This window comes from Gopherus flavomarginatus, chromosome 9, assembly GCF_025201925.1.
Source record: "Gopherus flavomarginatus isolate rGopFla2 chromosome 9, rGopFla2.mat.asm, whole genome shotgun sequence".
In the NCBI taxonomy this organism is placed as follows: domain Eukaryota; kingdom Metazoa; phylum Chordata; order Testudines; family Testudinidae; genus Gopherus; species Gopherus flavomarginatus.
Window position 1 is genome coordinate 38,639,221 of NC_066625.1, and position 25,901 is coordinate 38,665,121.

Below are 25,901 nucleotides of genomic sequence, written 5' to 3' on the forward strand. Positions count from 1 at the left end.
TCAGAACTCTTTTTCATGCCCCCAAAACTCCGCTTGCACATTCCTTTCCACTTCCTGGGATTTCTTGGTTTCCCCTTCACTCCACCCTCCCGAACAACTTTCACAATGATGGCTGGACCTACACACAGTTGTGAAAGTCTGCCCTTTCCTGGTTCCTCCTTTCTTGCCAAGCATCTGTGTGTTTGTGTGTGCTGTTTCTTGTGCAATAAAAGCAAAGTTTTATAATGGTAAATCATCTTTATTTTTTTTTCTACAAGGTGAGATTGCAGGCTGTACCACTATATGAACAGGCATATAACTTACTGGAATATAAGACCCCAAATGTCACCACTGCCCCCTAGGAAAACTACAGGTAATGTAACACTGAAGCACTTCTGACAGAGATATGTTACTGGTGCTCATTGTCAAAGTGCTGCCTCAAAGCCTCCCTGATTCAAATAGCCCCACTCTGGGCTCCTCTGATAGCCCTGATATCTGGCTGCTTAAAATCAGTGGCCAAGCAATCTGCCTCTGCACTACACCCCTATCACTCTTAGCATCACAGGGATTATACAATGTACAGCACACGGCTATGACCATGGGAATATTATCTTCAGTGAGGTCTAACCTGTCATAAAGGCATCACCAGCATGCCTTTAATCTGCCAAAGGTACATTCAGCTGTCATCCAGCACTTACTGAGCCTGTTGAACCGCTCCTTACTGCTGTCCAGGTGTCCCATGTAAGGTTTCATGAGCTATGAATGTAAGGGATACACAGGGCCCCCCAGGATCACTATGGGCATTTCAACATCCCCCACTGTAATCTTCTGGTTAGGAAAGAAAGTCCCTGCTAGCAGCTTTCTGTACAGGCTTCTGTTCCTGAAGATGCGTGCACCATGTACCTTCCCAGACCACCCCGCGTTGATGTCAGTGAAACGCCCATGTGAACCAGAAGTGCCTGCAACATCATGGAGAAGTACCCCTTCCTATTGATGTACTCTGTTGCAAGGTAAGCTGGTGTCAAAATGGGAAAGTTTGTGCCATCTATTGCCCCTCCAGCATCAGGGAAACCCATTTCTGCAAAGTCGTCCACTATTTCACGCACATTTCCCAGAGTCACGGTCCTTCGCTGCAGGATGCAATTTATTGCCCTGCACACTTGCATTAATGCAGCCCCAACGGTCGACTTCCCCACTTCAAATTAATTTGTGAGTGACCGGTAGCAGTCTGATATCACCAGCTTCCACACAGCAATTGCCACATGCTTCTCTACCAAGAGGGCAGCTCTCATTCTGGTGTCCTTGTGCCACAGGTCGGGCGGGTTCCGCACACAGTTCCAGGAAGATGGCTTTCCGCATCCGAACATTCTGTAGCCACTGCTCATCATCCCACACCTGCATGACGATACGATCCCACCATTCAGTGCTTGTTTCCCAAGCCCAAAAGTGATGGTCTACTCTATGCACTTGCTCTGTGAATGCCAAAAGCAATCTAAAGTTGCTCCTATCCATATCACGCAGAATGTCGGGCGCCTGCAAGTCTTCCTCAGTTAGGAACTTCATGATTAACTGCACTGCCATCTGTGAAGTCTTTGTGACAGTTAACAGAGCAGGATCCATCCCCTCTCACAAAAATGCCAGAGTGCACAGCAAAGAAGGGCCATTGCAAACATGTTGTGAAAGAAAGCCAGAAGACCATGGAGTGCTGGGACAGAAAGCAATGCATCACGAGGCATTTAGCCCTGTCCCAAGGGACATTTAGCCCTGTCTGCTTCGCTGTCCCACAACACCTAGCGACCGAAGGTATCGAGCTGGACTGTGGAATAGGTACCCACAGAGCATTCCTCACACTGTCAATGATGGTGCCCCCACTGTGGATGCAATCTGCCGACAGAGGGAGCGAGTGTGAACATGAAATTGCGATTTTTATTATGTTGACTTTTGGGTGTCAACATCACTTTTGGTGAGACAAATTGTTAGTGTAGACATGGCTTTTGTCAGTATTTATAACTTCAGATACAAAAATGATACATGCATACAAACAGGATAATCCTCTTCAGCAAATCATAACCTTTTCAATGACACCTTACATGACCCATCTTACATAAAATGCATCAAAATTATGCCATAATCATATCATAATAATATGACTGTGAAGAATATGGGGTGCAGTGTCTCAGCCAGGACCTTAGTTTTACCTCTCATCAGAAAGATGGTACCTCCAGCAGCAAAATGCTCCTACACCATGGTGACAGAGAGACAGAGAGAACAGTGAATAACCAATACTATTTCTGACAGCGCCAAGCTCTTCATTAAGGTCTCCCTTGCAAGTACTGATTATCTGCTCAGCTTGTGAGATCTGGTAGGCTCACAGCAAAAGCTGGTATGGCTGCAGGCATATATCAACTAACCATTTTGGATAACACACAATGATCTATAAATTATCAGCAGAAGCACTTCTATGTCGCTCTGCTTTTCAGGGAAATCACTCTGGTCCTAAGAGTAGCAGAATCTCTTGCTTCACTTTTATGAATAAGCAGTGAGAAACTTCCAAGAAGCACAGATACAGATGTCCAGCTATCAATATATAAAACTGTAGCACAACAAGATGGATGAAGGTAATAAAAGGGAAAGTCTCTGGATAGGATGCACACAATACATCCTCTCAATTCAGTCCAAAGCACAGGCACATGCTGTTAATCTCTTGACGAGTATTACTGCAGCATAAAAGACACGAATTGTCATTAAGGTCTATAAACAGTAGTGACATTTCCAATTCAGTCTTGTGCTTGGTGTCACACACAGAAAATTCCAAGTAATAATCAACCCTCCCCCTATCTTGTATTCTGAGAATTTCCTGTTCCCTGAGTTTTTCTTTGGAAAGCTAACTCACATCTGTAGTTCATCAACCAGAGCTGGGAAACTAATGAAGACCAGATGCAGTGAGAGAGTGATCAGAGCCATAAGAATGTGCTCTCTTCTTTCATTTCAAGGGGCACATGCTTATCCATGAAACACATTAATAAATCAGAGATGATCTGCCTCTGTGCTACAGACTGGCCCCAAGACTCAGACCATCTAAACAGTGTATGGATTAATGACTTTAATCCTCCCTCCCCATGTTACTGGGTACAAGTTTTACTACCCAATTATTGCTTCAATTTTTCTCTTACATACTTGATCCTTTCAGAAGCTATTTTTCAACAGTGCTATGGTTATGACAAGTTCCTATTAAATTAATGTCATGACACTAATCCTTTTGCTGCTATATATATTTCAACAGCCACTTTATATGAAAGCCCAAATCAAATAGAATGCCAACCTGGAAGTTCTAGAGATGCATATTTGTTAAAATGTACCTCACCACAAAAATCTCTCTGATATCAGGGAACACATCTCTCCGTAATACATGAGAACACAACATTTTTGTTCTTATCACTAATTTCTTTGCCAGCAGAAAATTGACATTTCCCTTCACCTTGGGTCCCTGCATTGGGTCAAATATGCTACTGAGCATTTTAATTTCAAAGACTCCTTCATGATCCTAAAGGGGGAGTCCCCTGCCAAGATCACTTGAAGTCTGTAGAACAGCTACACTCCATTTCAGTGATACACACAAATCCAACAAAGGTTCTTCTCTTTATCCCTATCCTGCTCCCACTGAAGTCAACTGCAACCTCCTGTTGACTTCAGGTGCAGGATCATATGTCCTTAATTAACTAACATTTTTAGCTAGGACAGACAACTACCCTAGGCTGGATTTCAGCAATCTTCCAAAGCAGATTCTAGATCATTTTTAAACTGAGACGTTCTCTTTTGACTGGTAGGCAAGCAGAGGAACTTTAGTTGACTGGGAGTGGAGGCAGGAAAGCATCCTTCATGAAAAAGTGTGACAAAGCAGCTGTGAAAAGCAATCAAGCTGTGTGATTCTTCTGTATCAAACTGTGACACGACTGAAATTATTCTTAAAACTGCAGCTGAATGAAGACTGGACATATCAGAGAGGACAGATTCTGCTTCCACTTGGGGAAGATGCCCTCCTTGACAGCACACCACATTACAGTGTAGGAGAGTGGTTGCAGCGGACATTAAAGACACGTGTACCAGTTAAATGTGAAAGTCTAAGGTTATGTCTACACTACAAAATTAGGTCAATTTTACAGAAGTAGAGTTTTAGAAATCGATTTTATACAGTCGATTGCATATGTCCACACTAAGCGCATTAAGTCAGTAGAATGAATCCTCACTACCATGACTAGCATCAACCTATGGAGCGGTGCACTGTGGATAGCTATCCCACAGTTCCTGCAGTCTCCGCTGCCCATTGGAATTCCGGGTTAAGCTCCCAATACCTGATGGGGCAAAAACATTGTCGCAGGTGGTTCTGGGTACATGTCATCAGTAGCCCCTCCCTCCATGAAAGCAACGTCAGACAATCGTTTCGCGCCAGACACCAGGGTGATTAGAAGAGCACAGCAAGGCATGCTGCACGTTAGAGAGGCTTTGAAAACCATTTTCATGACTGGCCAGGCTTCAGTGTGACAGCTGTCTGTGTTTCTCCTTGATGCAAACCTGCCCCCTTTGTTGATTTTAACTCTCTGTAAGCCAACCATCCTCCCCCTTTCGAAATAAAGTAACATTGTTTTGAAACCATGCATTCTTTCTTTATTAATTTTTAAAAAAAAAAGAGAGAGATAATGGACAAGGTAGCCGGGGGGGGGCGGGGTAGGAGGGAAAGCAAGGCCACATTGCTTATTGTAGCCATGCTAAAAATCAAACTGTTTGAATGACAGCTTTCTGTTGCTTGGGCCATCCTCTGGAGTGGAGTGGCTGGGTGCCTGGAGCCTCCCCATCACGCTCTCGGGCGCCTGGGTGAGGAGGCTATGGAACATGAGGAGGCTATGGAACATCCATTATACAGTGGATGCAGTGGGGTCTGTGCTCTTGTTGGCTTTCCTGCCCCTCCAACAGATGCTTCATTATGTCCGTTTGCTCACCCAACAGATGCTTCATTGTGTTTGTTTGCTTTCCCATTAGCCTCAGCATCACGTCTTGCCGCTTCTCTTCACACTCACTTAATTCTTTCCTGGCCTCTGAATGCCTCCATGCATTAAGCTGTGCCCTATCAGTGTGGGAGGACTGCATGAGCTCGGAAAACATGTCATTGCAAGTGCATTTTTTTCACCACCTAATCTGCGATAACCTCAGGAATGGAGATGATAGGGGGAGTGTAGAAACATTCTATGCTCTATGATTCTGGGGGGACTGCATGGTCACCTGTGCTGCTGAGTTCACCATGCTGACCAAACAGGAAATGAAATTCAAAAAAGTTCCCAGGGCTTTTCCTGTGTACCTGGCTAGGGCATTGGAGTTCAAAGTGCTGTCCAGAGCGGTCACAATGGAGCACTCTGGGACAGCTCCCGGAGGCCAATACCATGGAGCACTCTGGGACAGCTCCCGGAGGCCAATACCATCGATTTGCGTCCGCACTATCCCAAATTCGACCCAGCAAAGTTGATTTTAGCGCTACTCTCCTCGCCGGGGAGGAGTACAGAAGTTGATTTTAAGAGCCCTAAATTTGATCTAACCCTGTAGTGTAGACCAGGCCTAAGGAAAGTCAGTTTCATTTATAAACTCGGGAACTCAAAACTCTGAATGAAGGCAATGATTATGCATTCAGTTCCTTTATACCATCTATTCAGGTTCTTATTGGTTCATAACTGTCTAAATCAGCCAGTTAGGAATAGAGTGGATGTACAATTCTTGTGTTTACTATCAAGCTTACCACACTGTAAACAGTGTCTCGGCTTGCTTATACAAACGCTGTAAGACACTGAAGCCTCACCCTTTCCTTAATCTCCACCCATTGCCTACGTGCTGTTTTGGGGCGTTTTCATGAAAAGGAAAAGGATGGGATGAAGCAGGTGCTGTTTCCTAAGGAAAATTAAGAACATCTACTGCTATTTTTCAAATGTTAGTTACGTGTGTTTGCCTGGAATTACAGTATTTTAAAACCACACCAAAAAATCAAGCAATGTTAGAATAACGTCAATGCTGTGGCTTTAACCCACAGCAGCAGGAAACTCTAATTGGAAGCTGAAATCCATTCTTAATTCTGACTCATATCTGATAGGGTATGCAAATTCGGCCACTGGACCAAGGATCCCTTTAGGGGCCCAAATCAGCTGCAGTACTTAGACATGACACGCTGAGACAGAGTGAACATTTCAACCTTAACGTTATGACTTCTATGGATTTAATGCTGATCCTTAAGAGTGATATGTAAATCTTTAAAAAAAATGTTAAAAAGTACATTAGCATTACCCCCTGTTGTTCAATATTATGGCACAGTAGGTGAGTTTCAGCTGGAAGTGAAGTTAGTCACAACCTTTATATTTTGTGCTTCTTACATCACTCACAACTAGTATAATAGACTTGAAAAATGACACTTGTGGGTTTTAAAAAAAGCTCTTTTTAGATTAACTCTGTACAGTAGGACTAAAATGCAACAACAACCCCAATCCCATAATGTACTTTAAGCATGTGAATAGCCACACTCGCTTCAGGGTGACTATTCATGTTTAAAGTTACGTATGTGCTTAAGTGCTTTGCTAGCCTGGAGCCACAGGCTCTAGCTTTATAGGAGAAAGCATATGAAAACAGTGCCAATGAAAATATGTTTAAAGCTCTCTAAATTATTCCTAGAATAGTTTTTCTGTGACAGAGACTGCATGGTGGAGTGGTGTACTAATGATCCTATTGGCACGTTTGGGATGACCTGCATAATTCACTCATGGCTCTGCAACTCTTGAAGAATACGTCCATCTCAAACTCATACAAATTAAATCCTTATGCCATACCATCATATATTTCATACTAAAATACATTATATGCAATAAAACTTTCATGTGTTGAGCTGTTGGTATAATAAGTTCTGCAACAGGCAATGGAAACAGTTCGCTCCTGGATTCATACTGGACTCCCCACTCATCCAACCAACCAACCCCTTTAGAGTGGGGTTCCATGTTTGAAGATCTGCTACAGTGTTCTGCCATTGTCCAAGATGCTTCCTATTTCAATCCAAGTTTCAGTTTCTATATAATCTTTCTTATTTGTGGTTCTCATTGCTTCCCACTCTGAAAGGAACTGGCCGGAAGGATCAGGAAAGGCTCTGGCAGTTGGAACACACCTTCCACACACCTATAAGAAGTCTAAAGGATCAAAATTCTTAGGAGCTAGGGGGATTCCTGCATGGCCTTGCCCTGTGGAAGCATAAGAGCCACAAGGGCAAATTTTGTGTATATGGAATCTTTCAAGGAGGAATGTTGGTGTGCCAGCAACAGCCAGTTATTATTGCTATTATTTATACACAGTCATAGGTGTTACATACCCTGAGCTACTTTGGTCTGCAAATGCCTAGCAGAACTCAGTGTCTTTGCAAAACTGTTACTTTGCTTCTATGAACGTGCTCGTTTTTGGAATTTTACTAAATTTACAGATTTGGATGTTGTGATTATGTGAACAGAACCATCAAAGCACTGACTGCCAAAACCAAATCTTTTAACAGGATTACACTCTAGCTAAATAAATGTAAAAGGCTCGTAAGTAATATATTCTGACTGTCCCCAAATTAAGAAGGAGGGGAATTCAGCACATTAGTAACTTAGGCTATGTCTACACTACAGCTTATGTTGGTATAATTTATGTTGCTCAGGTGGATGAATAAATAAAGCTTAAATTAGAGAGCTTGCAGTGGCTCTGAAAATAAGATTAAATATACTAACTTATAATTTCATATTGCATTCAGTGCAGAAGGATCCCAAAATGCTGTATAAACTCAAAGTGATATGCAGATTATAAACAGGGATCATTTAACTCACCTCTGAACTTAAATTATCTCTGGGTAGAACACAACAGCTGTTTAACTGCAGACAGGAACACCACACAACAATTTATGACGGGAAGCGAGGAAATCTTATCTGATTGAAATGCCGTGATTAGTGCAAGTTATTAATGTGCTGAATTACTCCTCATACTGTTATTTGGGGAATATTAGTTGAGTGGTGTGGTGAAACTTACAGTGCTACTGCACTATCCAATCTATGGTTAAATACATGTAAATGTACGTCTCCCACCACCACCGTATCTGAATGCCTCACACTCATTTATGAATGTATTCCCATAACCCCTGGGAAGTCAGCTAGTATTATCATTTCTGTTCTGCAGATGGGGAACTGATGCACCACGAAACTAAGTGATTTGACCAAGGTCATACAGGAAACTTGAGGCAAAGCTGAGAACTGAACACAGATCTTGAGTCACAATCTAGTGCCTTAGGTTCAAGATCGTCACCTCTCCTTGGGGACACGCCAAAGTCTAGCACCTTTAATAAGCAATGTTCAGTTTTTAAAAACTGTTTTTAATTTAGAAAAGTGATGGGATGTTCTGAAACTAAATAATGTGTGTGAAGAAGAGAAGAAGTGGAGGGATTTTAAATGGTTGGACTGGTTGTTTTCAGCTATTTATAATTAAATGCATTGCTAATATGAGACATGGCTGACAGAGGGCACATTATATACATTCAAATTATAAACTCCTGGAAATATGAGTCTATAAAAACCTGGCTGATCACTTTGGGTATGTCTACACTGCAATGAAAGGCCCATGGCATGGCTGCCGCTGGCCTGGGTCAGCTTACTTAGGCTTGGGAGGATGGGGAGAGGCTCGGGCTGTGCGGCTACAAATTGCAGCATAGCTGTTTGGGCCAGAGCTGAAGCTGGGGCTCTAAGACCCTGCAAGGAGGGAGTCTCCAAGCCCAAACACTGACATTGCAAATTTTGACCCCACAGCTTGAGCCCACAAGCCCAACTTAATTGCAGGCTCTGAGACTCAGTGCCACAAGTTTTTTATTGCAGTGTAGACATACCATTTAAGTCTGATAGACCATGCTCTTTTAAATGTCAGTGGACTCCACTATCAAAGTCAGCCATGAACACACTGCTAACACTTTTAGCTCATTCATCTTAATCAATCAAGCATTTTTAAGTACCTGTAGCTTGAATTGATAAGCCTTATTTCCTTCTTTCTTAGATATTTATAGGCCCTCAATCACTGCGTATTTAAGGGACAAGTATTTCCATCCTTTCCAAACTTTTTGGCCCAAGGGTCACATCTGAGTATGAAAATTGTATGGTGAGCCATGAATGCTCAAAAAACTGGGGGTTGGGATGGAGGAGAGGGTGAGAGCTCTGGCTGGGGATACAGGCTCCGGGGTGAAGCTGGGAGCTGCTGGGGAGGCACTTGGGGTGAGAGTAGTATGCAGAGCCCCCTGGCTGCCTGTACGCATAGGAGCCGGAGGAGGGACATGCTGCTGCTTCCAGGAGCCACGCGGAGTGGGGCAAGCCCCGGACCCTGCTCCCCAGCAGGAACTTGAGGGCTGCACTAAAACATCTGGAGGGCCAGATGTGGCCCCCGGGCCATAGTTTGCCCATCCCTATGCTAGACTGAAGAGCCCTCTATTATCAAATTTCTGTTCCTCATGTAGGAACTTCTAGACAGTGGTCAAAACACCCTTGAACCTTTTCATTGATAAGATAAATAGATTGAGCTCCTTCCTCACATCTTTCACTATAAGGTATGTTTCCCAATAATTAATAATTCTTATGGCTATTCTCCGAATTCTCTCCAATTTTTCTCTCCACTTTCAAGTATCAGAGGGGTAGCCGTGTTAGTCTGGATCTGTAAAAGCAAAGAATCCTGTGGCACCTTATAGACTAACAGACGTTTTGGAGCATGAGCTTTCGTGGGTGAATACCCACTTCCTCAGATGCAGATGTATTCACCCACGAAAGCTCATGCTCCAAAACGTCTGTTAGCCTATAAGGTGCTACAGGATTCTTTGCTGCTCTCTCCACTTTCAAACCTCCAATTTTTTGACATCCTTCTTGAAATGTGGACACCAGAACTAGACACAGTATTTCAGTAGCAGTCACACCAGTGCCAAATACAGAAATAATATGAACCTCCCTACTTCTACTCAACATTCCTGTTTATAAATCCAAAGATACAATAGCCCCTTTAGCTACAGCATTACACTAGAAGCTTACATTCAGCAGATTATCCTCCCAGTCTTTTCAGAATCACTGCTTCCAAGTACTGAGTCCCCCAGCGTCAAAATATGGCCTGCATTCTTGGTTCCAAGATGTAGGACTTTATATTTGGCTGTACTGAAACACATATTGTTTGCTTGCACTCAACTTATCAAATTATCCAGATTGCTTAGTATCAATGACCTATCCTCTTCCTTATTTACCACTGCACCAATTTTTTGTGTTATCTGCCAACCTGCTCAGTAATGATTTGGTTTTTTACAGGTTATTGATAAAAAATGTTAAATAGCATAGGGTAAAGAACTTATTGCTGTGGGATCCCACTAGAAACATACCCAATTCAATGATGTTTCTGTTTGCAATTGCGTTTTAAGATCTGTCAACCAGTTTTTAATCCATTTAATTCAGATAGCTCTCCTCAATGCTCACATAGAATATGTCTACACTACGGGATTATTCCGATTTTACATAAACCGCTTTTATAAAACAGATTGTATAAAGTCGAGTGCACGCGGCCACTCTAAGCACATTAATTCAGCGGTGTGCGTCCATGGTCCGAGGCTAGCGTCGATTTCCGGAGCGTTGCACTGTGGGTAGCTATTCCGTAGCTATCCCATAGTTCCTGCAGTGTCCCCCGCCCCTTAGAATTCTGGGTTGAGAGCCCAGTGGCTGATGGGGCAAAAATCACTGTCGCGGGTGGTTCTGGGTAAATGTCGTCAGTCATTCCTTCGGGAAAGCAACGGCAAACAATCATTTTGCGCCCTTTTTCCCTGGATTGCCCTGGCAGACGCCACAGCACGGCAACCATGGAGCCCGTTCAGCTGTTTGTTTGTTTTTTACAGTCACCATATGTGTACTGGATGCCGTGGACAGAGGCGATACTCCAGCACTACACAGCAGCATTCATTTGCTTTTGCATGATAGCAGAGACGGTTATCAGTCATTCTGTACCATCTGCTGCTGGTGTAAATTGGCAATGAGATGATGGTTATCTGTCCTTCTGTGCTGTCTGCTGCTATCATGGGTGCCCCTGGCTGAGATCGGCCAGGGGTGCAAAGGCAAAACTGGGAATGACTCCCTGAGTCAATCCCTCCTTTATGGTTTCTAAAAATAGAGTCAGTCCTGCCTAGAATATGGGGCAAGTGTACTAGAGAACCAGTGTATCAGAGAGCACAGCTGCTCCATGTCAGATCCCGCAGAAATGATGAGCTACATGCCATTCATGGGAGGTGCCTCTGCAACAACCCCACCCGTTGCTTCCCTTCTCCCCCAACCTTCCTGGGCTACCTTGGCAGTGTCCCCTCCATTTGTGTCATGAAGTTATAAAGAATGCAGGAATAAGAAACAATGACTTGTTAGTGAGATAAAATGAGGGGTAGGCAGCCCCCCTGTGCTATGACAGTCCAGGCAGGACATTAAGCGGTGCGAGAGAGAGGAGCCCAGCATGCCACTGCTATGATAGTCCAGGCAGTACAGAATCTTTTCTTTACACATGAAAGGGAGGGGGGTGATGGAGCTCAGCCCCCAGTTGCTATGATAAGGACGGTTACCAGCCGTTCTGTACCATCTACTGGGAATGACTGAGAATCATTCCTATTTTCACCCAGGTGCCCCCGGCCAGCCTCACCTGAAGGCAGCCAGGAGCACTCACGGGTTGATAATAAGGACGGTTACCAGTCCTACTGCACCATCTGCCACCGGGCAGGGGAGAGGAGTGGATACTGCTCTTCATTGCTGCAGCATCGCGTCTACCAGCAGCATTCAGTAGACATAGGGTGACATTGAAAGAAGTCAAGAAACGATTTCTTTCCCTTTTCTTTCATGTCGGGGGTGGGGGGGAGTAAATTGACGATCTATTCCCTGAACCACACTGAACAATGTGTTTGAACCTACAGGCATTAGGAGCTCAGCCAAGAATGCAAATACTTTTCGGAGACTGCGGGGACTGTGGGATAGCTGGAGTCCTCAGTACCCACTCCCTCCCTCCATAAGCATCCATTTGAGTCTCTGGCTTCCCGTTACGCTTGTCACGCAGCACTGTGTAGCCCAGAGATTTTTTTTTCAAACGCTTTGGCATTTCGTCTTCTGTAACGGAGCTTTGATAGAACAGATTTGTTTCCCCAAACAGCGATCAGATCCAGTATCTCCCGTATGGTCCATGCTGGAGCTCTTTTTGGATTTGGGACTGCATTGCCACCTGTGCTGATCAGAGCTCCACGCTGGACAAACAGGAAATGAAAATCAAAATTTCGCGGGGCTTTTCCAGTTTACTTGGCCACTTCGTCCGAGTTCAGATTGCTGTCCAGAGCAGTCACAGTGGTGCACTGTGTGATACCGTCCGGAGGCCAATACCGTCGATTTGCGGCCACACTAACCCTAATCCGATATGGTAATACCGATTTTAGCGCTACTCCTCTCGTCGGGGAGAAGTACAGAAACCGATTTAAAGAGCCCTTTATATCGATATAAAGGGCCTCGTAGTGTGGACGGGTACAGCGTTAAATTGGTTTAACGCTGCTAAAATCAGTTTAAACGCGTAGTGTAGACCAGGTCATAGTCCCAAGGCAAGTGCGCACACTTCGCTTGCTATGCTGCAGTTAGTTCTACATTTGTATGTGAAAACTGTCACAACACTAAGGCTATGTCTACACTAGAGGCCTTACAGCAGCACAGCTGTACTGATGCAGCTGCACTGCTGTACGACCTCTCCTGTCGCTGCTCTATACCAACAGGACAGCTCTCTCCCATCAACATAATTAAACTACCCCCCAGTGAGCAGCAGTAGCTATGTCAGTGGGAGAAGTGTTCCTGCTGACACTGAGTTGTGCACACTACCACTTATGTCGGAGAAATTCATGTCACTCAGGGATGTGTTTTTTCAGACCCCTGAGCAACATACGTTTTGCTGACATAAGTGGCAGTGTATACATGGCAATAACTTCCACAGAGTGAAGTGAGCTGCTTTCCCAGTCTGAAGGGGGTTCACCAGATTTCCCAGCAGAGCTGCAGAGCCACAAGGGGGCAAAGTAAGTCAGGACTGGGGTGTGAGTCCTGCACAGGCAGAATGCATTAAAGCAGTGGTTCTCAACCTGTTCCATACTGCAACATCCCCTGCTTTTCCCTTCCAGAACTACCTTAGAACACCTCTCCTATCTGTCCATGATCTCACTCTCTTCCACAACAGGGCAAGGGCTGAGTGGTCTCTAACCAACACTTTTTGAGACCCCAGGTGAAGAATCCTGTCTTAGAGTCCCTTTACTCATCTGCTGCATTTCCCCTTAGAATTCCATACAGGAACAAGGCAACATTTGAGCCATAATATTTTCATGCTATGCAACTGTCACAGCTACCCTGCATACATTTTGCATGTACAATTCCGATACAGTCAGCTTTCAATATAGAACATTAAGAAAGCCCTCAGTGCTCCCCTGCATTTGCCTCTGCAGAGTTGACACTGCGGTTGAATTTATGGGTTTGGTTTTTGTTTGGGGTGGTGCTCACTGATTTGTTTCTTGTGATCCCTTCAGATGCATAAATTGATCCAAATCCCTTCTGTCCCGCAGCATCATGCTTCCCTGGCTGATTGGTTAGTATTCTTTCTGTGAGGGAAAGAAAAGGAGAAGGAGGGGGGACACTGGAAGGAGGGGAGAGAAGGAGGGGAGACTAAGATTTTAGAAGTCTCCATAACGTTTTCCTTTCAGGAAACACATCCTGGTAACGTTTGACTGCGGTGGCAGTGGCTCTGTTTGTTGCAGTCGGCTACGCCCTGAGGCTCACCAAAAACAGCCACAAAAACAACCATTTCCTTTCTGTTGAGAGACAGAGGGGGAGGGAAAAAAAACCCACTTCCTCACAGCAGAGTTTCTCCTCTCCAGTCTCTTTCACTTGCTGCTCTGACAGTGTAAGAGGAACCGGAGAGGAGCAGATTCCTCAGGATACTCCAAACTTCCAGAGCACCTTTGGGATGAAGGCATTCATTTCAAATTTGGCTTGGATTTTAGAATGAAGTTTCCTTCTGTTTGTAGGATGTTCTGAGTTTTGTGGCTGAAAAGGCTTTCAGAGGTGCTGCTTCATGACTCGTATGTGAGTCTCTTTCTCCTCTTGCAGCTGCATTCTGAAGAGCTGAGGCATTGTGTCTGCAAGCATTTCAGTCTGTTTTCCCAGGAACAACTCAGGTTTTCCCAATTCAAGACTGGATACTCTCTGGCTTTGCCTTGTCCCACAAGGAATGGACCTCCCTGTTCTTCAGTTCATCACCAGACTGGCTTTGCTCATCCAGGTGCAGGAAGGTGGATAAGGCACAGCTTGGAAGGACAGAGACCTGCAAGCTCTTCTTTGTGCTTGTATTTTATGGAATTCTTCTACCTACCTGACTGTGTTCTTATCTGCTTGGTCAGAAACACCTTAGGAGTTGACTTTGAGAATGAACGGTGATGTTCTCTAGCCCCCCATAACATCATACTGCAGCTGCCTCCTATATCAAGTCCTACTTCAATGTGCTGCAGCTCATCAGGACCTTGGATCTTCTGCAAATAGAGACTGGCAGCAGTCAACAGTCAGATATGACTGTCCAGAAACTGGTAGCCACAGCTGTGTTGGTAGCCCTGGTCTCACTTATTCTTAACAATGCAGCTGCCTTTACTCCCAATTGGGTATACCAGACCCTGGAGGATGGGCGTAAGCGCAGTGTGGGGCTGTGGAAGATGTGCTGGCTGGCAGAGAAGGGAAGAGGAGGAGGTGCAGGCACGGGCACCAGACATGGGCAAGGGGAGGAGCGAGAGTGTGAATCCCTGGGCTGGGGTTCAGAGTCAGCCGGGTTCCAGGAATCTCGTAGCACTGTCAAACGTAAGTCCCATGTTTTGTCTTCTGTGCTTACTCTGGATTATGATTTCTATAGCACCTCTGGTGTGGATGGCACTTTTTCCATCAAAGTCCCTGCCAGAGCTTACAGTCTAATGGACTGAAACTGAGAGGTGCTGAGCACTTGCTGAAGTCAATGGGAGTTGTGGGGTTCTCAGCTCATTTCAAGATTAGGCACCAAATAAACAAGAATAAGGCCAGTTATAAAGAAGTCAATAAAAAGTGATGGTTTCTAGAATAAGTATAACATATCTCACTATCTAGCTTATATGAAACTGGGAAAAAAGGCTGTCAAAATATGCACTACAAATAATACATCTGGGAACCACAAGTCTAGACCCTTGAGACATTGCCAGTAGCTTCTCTAGTGCTTCTCCGTGTGCCATAACTACTCAACTATAAGACTCTGCTGCAAGCTCAACCCTTCCTTCTAAAGGCAGCAAAACCTTGACCAGGTAGTGGTGTTTTTTTCTTGTTTTTGTTTTTTTTAAAGTATTTAACTAATAAGAATTCAAGAAGAAATATGCAAAGTCTCCAGACACAGACCAGTTTCCATGAATAATACCAGTTTCCATCCTCACTTGTTTTCTGCTGAGGAGAGGAAAAAGGGTCATAAGATCCTGGATGGATTAAAAAATATAAAACGGAGAAGGGTCGTGGTGAAGGAAATATTTATTCTTCTTGATGGAAAAACAGACAGTTAATACTCTGCAAGTGGAACATCCAAATAACTAAATACCACATTTTTGTAAATTCATAGAGCCCCCATGGGATGGATTGAATATGTATGGGTTAAACTGTGGTGGGAGCTATTTAAAAGTTTTGGCTAAGACAGAATTTATAAGCCAACTTGCAGAACAGAAACAGCATTATCTGAATAATCAAAAGTGCAGGTCATTAATCATATTTACAACATTAAGGGCTGGATCCTGCTCTCACTTAAGATATAAAAGTAGGACTGGGCTCAATCAGCAACATTCAACTCTGCTACAATTAAGCTGCTGACAGAGCTTCACTACAAATTTCTGTTTTCAGCAGTTCATTTGGCCACATCATAGAATATCAGGGTTGGAAGGGAGCTCAGGAGGTCATCTAGGCCAACCCCCTGCTCAGAGCAGGGTCAATTCCCAGACAGATTTTGCCTCACATCCCTAAATGGCCCCCTCAAGGATTGAACTCACAACCCTAGGTTTAGCAGGCCAATGCTCAAACCACTGTGAGTACTGGGTCTGGAATAAAATTTGATAAACATTCAGAAAAGGGGTGCTTTGGGTCTGTTCATTTTTTAATATAAATTAAACAGTAATTTAATTCCATCCTTTAGTGACAGAAATGAAAATTGTGAACAGCTATAAAATTGGTATCACATCGCCTATCTCATAGGATTGTCTACAGGCTTTGTTAATGTTTGATTCATGTTTGTTGAAGTGATTTATGGTCCTTGAAAGGTGTAATTAAGTATAAAGTACTGTTATTACTAAAAGAAGAAAATTAGATGCAGGTGATTTCAGATGAGTTTTTTAATGTTCTAAAATGCATATAGAGTTAATTTTTTAAAATTAAGTTTTGGAGACATCTAGTCCAGAATGTGGACTGTTGCGTTGGCCTTTTCCATGCCTTTTGAGAATTAAAATAAGAAAATGAAGAAGGACTTTTGTTTGTCTTGCAGAACAATGCTTTCCTGTGTACAGACACTATTTTTTTTTCAAAAAAATATTCATACTTTTTTAGCACATGTGCCAAGTGTGAGCCTGTACAGACATCACCCACAAATGGAAACCTCCTGAGTTGTTAAAAAACCATAGACTTAATTTTTTTTTTTACATTTTGATCCTTAATAATGTAATAGAACTAGTTACAAAAATAATATGTCTATCTGTAATTACATCAGTAGAGTCATTTCACTCCATCAGGTTAGCAATCTAAGCTACATCTGCAAAAGAGTACACACAGTTTATTTAAAAGTGGACATTTTGCACACAAGAGCATGTATAAGCTCTTGGCACACATGGCATTTTGAAATCACATGCAAATTAGCATGTGAATGTCTTGTTCTGCACCATTCAGAAAATGTGTGGCCCTACAAAAGTTTTCATATAAGCATCAGTTCCACTGAGGAATTTTGTAAGCACAAATTTCTCACCTATTAAAGCAAATCTTGACTAAGAATGTCTTGAGTTTAGAAAAGTGCATAAATTATAGCAGGAATAAGTCTAATCATTCATTTTACTTGCAAACAAGCATCCCCAATGGTTTGAATTCAAATAAGGTCCCTTAAGACTCAAGAATCAACTCTATCTCACAGGGAACAAGTTTTAGATAAACAGATCATTTTGAATCTCTGTAAAGGGATGTTTTTAAAAAGGTCATGCAAATCTAATGGTAAAATCTGCCTCATAAGAACTCTTGTAAGCAACAGTCTTACTGAACACATTTAAGACAAAGATGCTTTTATGAGGACCTCATTGTCACCATGGGTCTGGTTCTGCATTCATTACACAACAGGCCCTGAATTTGTTTTTATGTTGCTGTAGAGTACAGCTCTAATAGCAATGCATGTATTGTTCTAGTAAGATATATTATTCTCATCTGTTAACTATAGATATATCACAAACACATACAGGCAAACACAATGATCAACCTCTGAATGAGGAAATTCATTCCTTAAAAGTGAGGACGTGGTTTAAAATTTAATACTTTGGATGATTGAGCATAATTACAATAATCCAAATTAAACTGCATTTCAGTGCCATTTGAAGGCTAACAAATAGAAAACATATGGATCTGTTTAAATAATATGAAAAAGGTTACAGCAGCTCATATTTATATTGCTTTTTAATATATGCATTATTATTTCATATTTGGAGTTATTTTCCTTGAGATTGAGTGTTTACATATGCTGACAACTTCCATTTCAATACTGTAGTATGTAACTAAGAGCCAAGAGACCAAACTCCTACAAGGTTGTCCAAATCAAACAGGGGAAAGTATGCAGTAATATGTATGTTCACAACACAAGAGCATGGTAAATTCTTCCAAAAACCAGAAGCCATTACAAGACTTTCAAAATATATTCAAATTCACACATCTGGAATTAAAATGTATGTGAATGTGTAAGAGAGAGTCTTTGGGTTAAGTCTAGAAGCAAGAGCAACCAGGGCGATGACGTGGTGGGCATCTGCTATAGATCACCAGACCAGGACGATGAGGTAGACGAGGCTTTCTTCAGACAATTAACAGAAGTTTCCAGATCACAGGCCCTGGTTCTCATGGGGGACTTCAAAATCTTCCTGGATTGTTTGTGCACTGCTGTATTGATCTCCCAGCAGATGTCAGGGTGATTGGACAGTGTTGGGGAGAACTTCCTGGTGCAAGTGCTGGAGGAACCAACTAGGGGCTGTGCTCCTCTTGATCTACTGTTCACAAACAGGGAAGAATTGGTAGGAGAAGTAGAAGTGGGTGGCAATTTGGGCAGCAGTGACTGTGAGATGGTCGAGTTCAGGATCCTAACACAAGGAAGAAAGAAGAGCAGCAGAATATGGACCCTGAACTTCAGAAAAGCAGTTTCTGACTCCCTTAGGGAACTGATGGGCAGGATCCCCTGGGAGGCTAATAGGAGGGGGAACGGAGTCCAGGAGAGCTGTCTGTATTTTAAAGAAACCTTATTGAGGGTGCAGGAATAAACCATCCCACTGTGCAGAAAGAATAGCAAATATGGCAGGTGACCAGCTTGGTTTAACAGAGAAATCTTTGGTGAGCTTAAACACAAAAAGGAAGCTTACAAGAAGTGGAAACTTTGATTAGGGAGAAGTGTAAAAATGTTGCTCGAGCATGCATGGGTGTAATCAGGAAGGCCAAAGCACAATTTTAAGTTACAGCTAGCAAGGGATTTGAAGGGCAACAAGAAGGGTTACTACAGGTATGTTAGCAATAAGAAAGTGGTCAGGGAAAGTGTGGGACCCTTACTGAATGGGCGGGGGGGGGTGGAACTAGTGACAGATGATGTGGAAAAAGGTGAAGTATTCAATGCTTTTTTTGCCTCGATCTCCACAGACAAGGTCAGCTCCCAGATTGCTACACTGGGCAGCACAGTATGGAGAGGAGGTGAGCAGCCCTCAGTAGTGAAAGAACAGGTTAAGGACTACACCTCTACCCCGATATAACGTGACCCGATATAACACGGGTTCGCATACAACGTGGTAAAGCTCTGACACGCTGCTCTGAGCGGCGTGTTAAGGGTGCTGGGCCAGGCCGGGGCCGAGGGGTTCAATAAGGGGCAGAGGGTCTTGGGAGTGGTCAGGGGATCCCCCCAGGATCTGGGGAGCAGGAGCTGTGGGAGGGCACTTCTGGGGGCCCTGCAGTCCCAAAGTGGCCCAGGGGATTAGCTGGGGGTTGGGAGTAGCCCGCTCTGCTTCCCTCACCCCGGCCCCAGCTGTGTCGCTCGGGGGAGGGGACTTGGGGGAAGGAATCCCCCCGCACTCACCAGCAGTGGCGGAAGTGGTGCAGCCAAGCCCCAGCCTGCTCCACTCCACCAGCTCCCAGCTGCAGCGCTCCGCTTCCCACGCAGTTGAGCACAGGGGCCTTCCTTTCCCCAACCACCCCGCACTCACCTGCGGCGGGAAATGGAGCGTCGCATCTGGGAGGTGGCAGAGTGGAGCGGACTGGGGTTGCATCACTCTGCTTCCCGCCACTGGTGAGTGCGAAGGGCATCCTTTCCCCAACCTCCCTGCACTCACTGGCGGCAGGAAGCAGAGCACCGCGGCTGGGAGCTGGCGGAGTGGAGTGGACTGGCGCTGGACTGCTCCGCTTCCCGCCACTGCGGGTGAGTGCCTATCGGGGGGGATGTGTGGAGTGGATAGGGGTCAGAGCAGTCAGGGGACAGGGGGTTGGGTAGGGGGTGGGGCCCTGGGAGTGATTAGGGATGGGGTGGGTCTCTGGAGGGGGCGGTCAGGGAACAAGGAACGGGGTGGGGCAGAGCAAGTTTGATATAACACAGTCTCACCTATAATGCAGTGAGATTTTTTTGTCTCCCGAGGACCGCGTTATATTGGGGTAGAGGTGTATTTAGAAAAGTTGGAGATGCACAAGTCCATGGGCCAGATGAAATGCATTTGAGGGTGCTGACGGAGGTTGGCTGATGTGATTGCAGAGCCATTGGCCATTATCTTTGAAAATTCTTGGCGATCAGGAGAGGTCCCAGATGATTGGAAAAAGGTAAATATAGGTACATGCCCATCTTTTCAAAAAAGGGAAGAAGGAGAATCCGGGGAAGTAAAGAACTTTCAGTTCCTGGAAAAATCATTGAGCAGGTCCTCAAGGAATCCATTTTGAAGTACTTGGAAGAGAGGAAAGTGATCAGGAAAAGTCAACATGGATACACTAAGGGCAAGTCATGCCTGACCAACCTGATTGCCTTTTATGATGAGATAACTGGCTTTGTGGATATGGGAAAGCAGTGGATGTGATATACCTTGACTTTAGCAAAGCTTTTGATACGGTCTCCCACAGTATTCTTGCCAGCAAGTTAAAGAAGTATGGGCTGGATGAATGGACTATAAGGTGGATAGAAAGCTGGCTAGATTGTTGGGCTCAACAGGTAGTGATCAGCGGCTTCATGTCTAGTTGGCAGCCGGTATCAAGCAGAGTGCCCCAGGGGTCGGTCCTGGGACCGATTCTGTTCAACATCTTCATTAATGATCTGGATGATGGGATGGATTGCACCCTCAGCAAGTTTGCGGATGACACTAAGCTGGGGGGAGTGGTAGATATGCTGGAGAGTAGAGATAGGGTCCAGAGTGATATAGACAAAGTGGAGGATTGGGCCAAAAGAAATCTGATGAGGTTCAACAAGGACAAGTGCAGAGTCCGGCACTTAGGATAGAAGAATCGCCTGCCCCAGTCCCAACTCAGCCTGTGGTCCAGACCTACCGCGGACACGGCAGCACGGCCAGAGGGCCCTGGGCCCTGCTGCAGCCAGATCAGGCCTAGCTTGGCCCGGCCCCAGGCACGGCCACGGCAGCCCAGCCCCAGACACAGATGGAGTTGTGTGGCCTGGACCAACCCTGGAGAGGCTGGGATCCAGCTGTGGTGGTGCTCCCTGGCCCGGACCCAGGAGCGGCTGGAGTGGCCCTCCCCCAGTCCGGACCTGCCAGGGCAAGGGGAGGGGCGCCTATCCTGAAGCCCCAACTCCAGAGCTCCTGTGGTGGGGAGAGGTGCCTCCTGCCCCAGCTTAGGTACTGCTGTGGGGAGAGAGCACTGAGGGGAGTCCTCTCTCCCTGAGTAGCCCCAGAGCACGCTCCTGCACTCCAAACCCCTCGTCCCCGGCCCCACCTGTGAGCCCCCACCCCCAGCCAGTGTCCTCATCCCCTGCACCCAGCCCTGAGCCCCTCATCCCTAGCCCCACCTCAGAGCCTACACCCCCAGCTGGAGCCTTCACACCCCTGCACCGTTACCCTCTGCCCCAGCCCTGAGCCCCTCATCCTGGGCCCAACCACAGAGGCCACACCTCAAGCTGGAGTCCTCACACCCCTGAACCCCAATCCTATGACCCAGCCCTGAGCCCCCTCCCACACTCCGAACCCTTTGGCCCCACCGCCACCAGATGAATTTTGTTAACACATCACCTCCATATTGGTGCACATAACAAAATTCATTCCGCATATGGGTAGGAAAAATTAGAGGGAACACTGCTTCTGAGGTCTCCTCCAACCCTAATCATCTCTGATTCTATGAGAGACAGAAGATCAAGTGAGTTGTGAGTAGGAATGTCAGTGCAGACTAAGTGAAAATAAAATCTTTGTGAATTGGAATGATTCTGAAATGGTGCAACACAACGATAAACCTGGGCAGTGTGGTTTTCTAAGAGAGAGTACCTGGCCATATTCTATGCCTTGATCTTAACTAAACTTTTTGCTTATGGCCAGGGTTATAAGCACTAGGGTAGGTACACCAGTCTAAAAATCCCTAACATAGACAAGCCTTAGGATTAGTAGTTCAAATTTAAGGGTTTTGCCATGACACTGATCCTATCAATACTGAGAACTCAGATGCCACTTCCCATCTTGAAACCATTTTACAAACAGTGAATTAATCTTCATAACATTACTGTGAGAAAAAGAGGTTAACTGACTTGTCAAAGGTCACAGAGAGATTTAGTGTCAGAGCTGGGATTAGACCTCAAAAGATTCTTCCTCTCAGATCTGTGTTCAGATCACTAAACTTCACCTAAGAAAACAAGTTTTGTGGAGGTGATGTGTTCAGCCACAGGTTGGATGGGGCAGTGAGTGCCTTGCTTGTTCAACAGTTATCGTTGTGGCCATTTAATGATGGGCAGGACAGTTGGCTACTGCAGTGATGATGGCCATAAAATAACTGGATGGATAGATATGACTTACTCAGAACGGTAAATCACATTAAATCCTTTCCTGTCCAAAGAATGTTAGCAACATTATGGAGCTTCAAGGATAGAGATGGGTGTAGAGTAGGGTATACTCTGTTTGATTCCTCAGGGCTCCAGAAGACAAAGGAGACCCCAGTGGTGGGAAGCTTTATTTCAAATACAGATGCACGTATTAAGAGAGCTCTTTTTTATTGTAGTTCTTAGAAGCAAGTATATCCAATGATGGGAAGTGGCACAATATCATGAGTGGCTACATGACATTCACAAGCACTAAACACCCGTCCAGCCTCAATGTATGATTTACACAAGCACATTTTCACTATGAAATATGGGGATGATGTCAGGGCACAGCTCAGTGTGGGAATAAGAAACTGAAATCTGTTTACAGAGACAACAATTCAGACAATGTCACTGTCCATTAGGAATGTCTATGATGTTTCTGTTTGGACAGTTTCCAGGCATAGACTAGCAGTTGAAGACTATTTTAGACATCTGTTACTTGCTCTGCCTACCACTGTACTGCCCCATACAGACTGAGAGGGGTGGCTCACAGTTCTTTGTGAAGTCAGTATGTACTATAAGATCACAAGAAGTCAGGAGCGTCAGATTTATCAAGCTGTCTGAAGACTGACTGAGATATTGTACTTAGACATCATGGGTTCACTGGCTGACAACATAGAGTGTCAAAGCCCAGATTTAGCTTCTGAGATATAGTCAATATCTAAATAAGGGAAATTATTAATAGAACATCAGGGAGCCAATCTTGCAAACCCTTACACATGCAAATAGTTCTTAATTATGCAAGTTCTGCCACTGAAATCAGTACAACTCATGTTAGAAAGGATTTGCTAAAGTTGAAAATATAAAAAAGTCAATATTCATAATGTTAACTTAGGATAACTAAAGTGGTATATCAGAGGGGCAGCCATGTTAGTCTGGATCGGTAAAAAGCAAGAGTCCTGTGGCACCTTAAAGTCCAATACATCTGTTAGTCTTTAAGGTGCCACAAGACTCTTTGTTGCTTTTTAAAGTAGTATATGTATTCACATGAGTGCTATGGAGCCAACTTAACATTGCCATTTTAAAAATAGATTTTTCTGACTTTTGTGGATTTAAATTCTCAGTTTAAGGGTGAGATTTCTAAAAGAGATTAAGTGATTTAGAAGCCTTAGAAAATTCCACTCCAAGTGGATTAAAAAAAATGCAGAGCATCCTATAAATGCTTAAAACATACAAAACTACTCCAATGAATATATGTTTACACAGTAACCTTGGCATTAGCAGAAGATATACAATAAACTTAAGTTTACTGTTAAAACATGCTCACTGCATAAAGGAACATTCTGAGAGTTCAATTCCTGGCATCAAACTGTACACATTTCTCTATGTAGAAACTGATCAGTTTACCCATTCCTCCATTGCAGAAATAACTGGGAGATTTGTTAAAGCTCATACTGCTTCCCTGGTAGGAATGTTGTAAACCTACCAAATTAAATACATAAAGTGTGAAATTGTGACCCCATTGAAGTCAGTGGTAAAATGCCAGTTGACTTTAATAGGGCCAGGATTTCACCCGAACTCTTTATCTCAACATTGTATTAATGTAATTGCACTGAGCTGCCTTGTTTTCTCTTTCTTTAAAATAAAAAATACAACAGAAGAAAAAGATGTTGGAGAATTTTTTGACTGCATGCAACATTTATTTTACTGCACAACACAGAGCTATCCAAGAGACAAAATAATAAAAATAAAAGATTAATCTTGTGTGTGTGTGTAACCCATTCCAGCAAGAAACAGAATCTGAAAGCAGTAGGGCTGTCTGTCTATCTAAAAAATAATCTGATTTTTTTCTTTGAGTAGTAGACATGTAAGCAACATTCTGGTGCACAAAAGATGCAAAGATCCTACATACTTCTTTCCATGTGGAAGTCTCCTATCCACATACTAACCAGAACTAGTTCTACTTGGGTTTTAAAAACAAGAAGAATTAATTAATGTTCAGACCAGTACAGTACAGCTCTTTCAAAGCTTCAGCTACTGACTCATTTGCTGCATCTTTCTATTACTCCAATTATTTAGCTATCCCAGGATGCACTTTTACATAGCCAATATCTGGTTTTGTGTTTCACAATTAGCTTCAAAATATCAGAAACCGCTGCCCACTTAATAAGCAGAAAAGCTAAGGAGAGTTAATGTGCTGGAAAAGTGAACCAAGTGTCTGTCAACACTGAAACCCTCCCAGATATCATAGGATCTAATAGCTAGAACAATGGACAGGGAGTTAGGGGTCTAACAGAGTCACAGGTCTAATTCTGGTTCTGCCAATGACTTGCTGTGAACTTGCATAATTAGTCACTTCACCTCTTTGTGTTTCTGTTTCTTACCCTTTGTCTTGTCTATTTAGGCTGTAAACAATTTGAGCAGGGATCATCTCTCACTGTTTGTACAGTGCCCTGCATAATGGGGCCCTGATCTTGTTTAGGGTTACTAGATACTACTATAATATAAATAATTTAATCTAAAAATCTATGTGAAACGAACATTAAAGTTGCAAAGTCAAGCACTCATAAATTAGGAATTGTCAGAATTAAGGTTGTTCATGCAACCTTAATTTGACCCACTTGTGATTATTCATTATGATAAAGTCTTTAATTACATGATCACACACTTTTCCCCCCCCCACAAGATCCCTTTTTCATTCAGTGAATAGGTAGTTATTCAGTATTTTTTTTTATCCTTCAGATTAAGTGTGTGACCCCAGACCTTCTTTAATACACACCATACAAACCCTGCACTGAATAAAAAATTAATTTCCTCATGAATGTTTCATATAGGGGTCTCATCACAGCACTGTAGCTCTTCACAAACATTAATTAATATATCTTCACAACACCTCTGTGAGATGAGGTGATATTACTGTCTCCATTTTACAGGTGGGGAACTGAGACTGAAAGAGATTAAGCCCAAAATTGTTAAAAATGTCCACTAATTTTGGTTGCTCAACTTGGAACACCTAGGGTATGAGTCGTAAGAGTATCTAGCATTTTTATAGGACTTCATATGTTCAATGCCACTTTCCGCAGCTCCCATTGCCTGGGCACGGCAAACCGCAGCCACAAGGAGCTCAGGGGCTCCATGCCTGCAGATGCTCCAGGTAAACAAAATAACAATGTATTAGATATTCAATTCAATGATTCCACAGAGTTTAAAATCATCAAATTTTGGTGTAGACCTGTTTATAAGACGACCCCCACTCTTTGATGCATCACTTTTTTACCAAAAATATTAGGCTTATGAATGAGCATATACGGTGCTATTCTGACCTTGATAAGTCAATGTAGAGAACAAGAACAAGCAAAAAAATCAGCACAATCTGATTTTTAAATCAGATCATTCTGCCTCATTATTTCAGAACACTGCAAAATTACTGTCTAATATGACTAACCTACATTTGCAGAGCACAAATAGCTCAGGGGATGTCATGTGACATAATCAAACAAAACTGCTGCTCAAGAATAGCAAAATCAAAGCAACATTTCTAATCCAGATGGATG

At 43.8% G+C, this 25,901-nt stretch overlaps 3 protein-coding genes across 12 annotated transcripts in view; 2 read left to right on the top strand and 1 right to left on the bottom strand.

The window, feature by feature from the left end:
- TELO2 (telomere maintenance 2) overlaps positions 1–25,901 on the top strand; it is a 384,906-nt gene that overhangs the window by 74,168 nt on the left and 284,837 nt on the right. The gene's annotated exons all lie outside the window — the stretch shown is intronic.
- The window catches only part of IFT140 (intraflagellar transport 140), a 254,848-nt gene that overhangs the window by 32,343 nt on the left and 196,604 nt on the right, over positions 1–25,901 (bottom strand). The window lies entirely within an intron of this gene.
- The window catches only part of TMEM204 (transmembrane protein 204), a 39,474-nt gene continuing 27,523 nt past the window's right edge, over positions 13,951–25,901 (top strand). Inside the window, exon 1 of the mRNA XM_050968471.1 lies at positions 13,951–14,933. Coding sequence (XP_050824428.1) covers positions 14,651–14,933 — 283 coding nt within the window. The 5' untranslated portion in view covers positions 13,951–14,650. The remainder of the gene's footprint in view (positions 14,934–25,901) is intronic.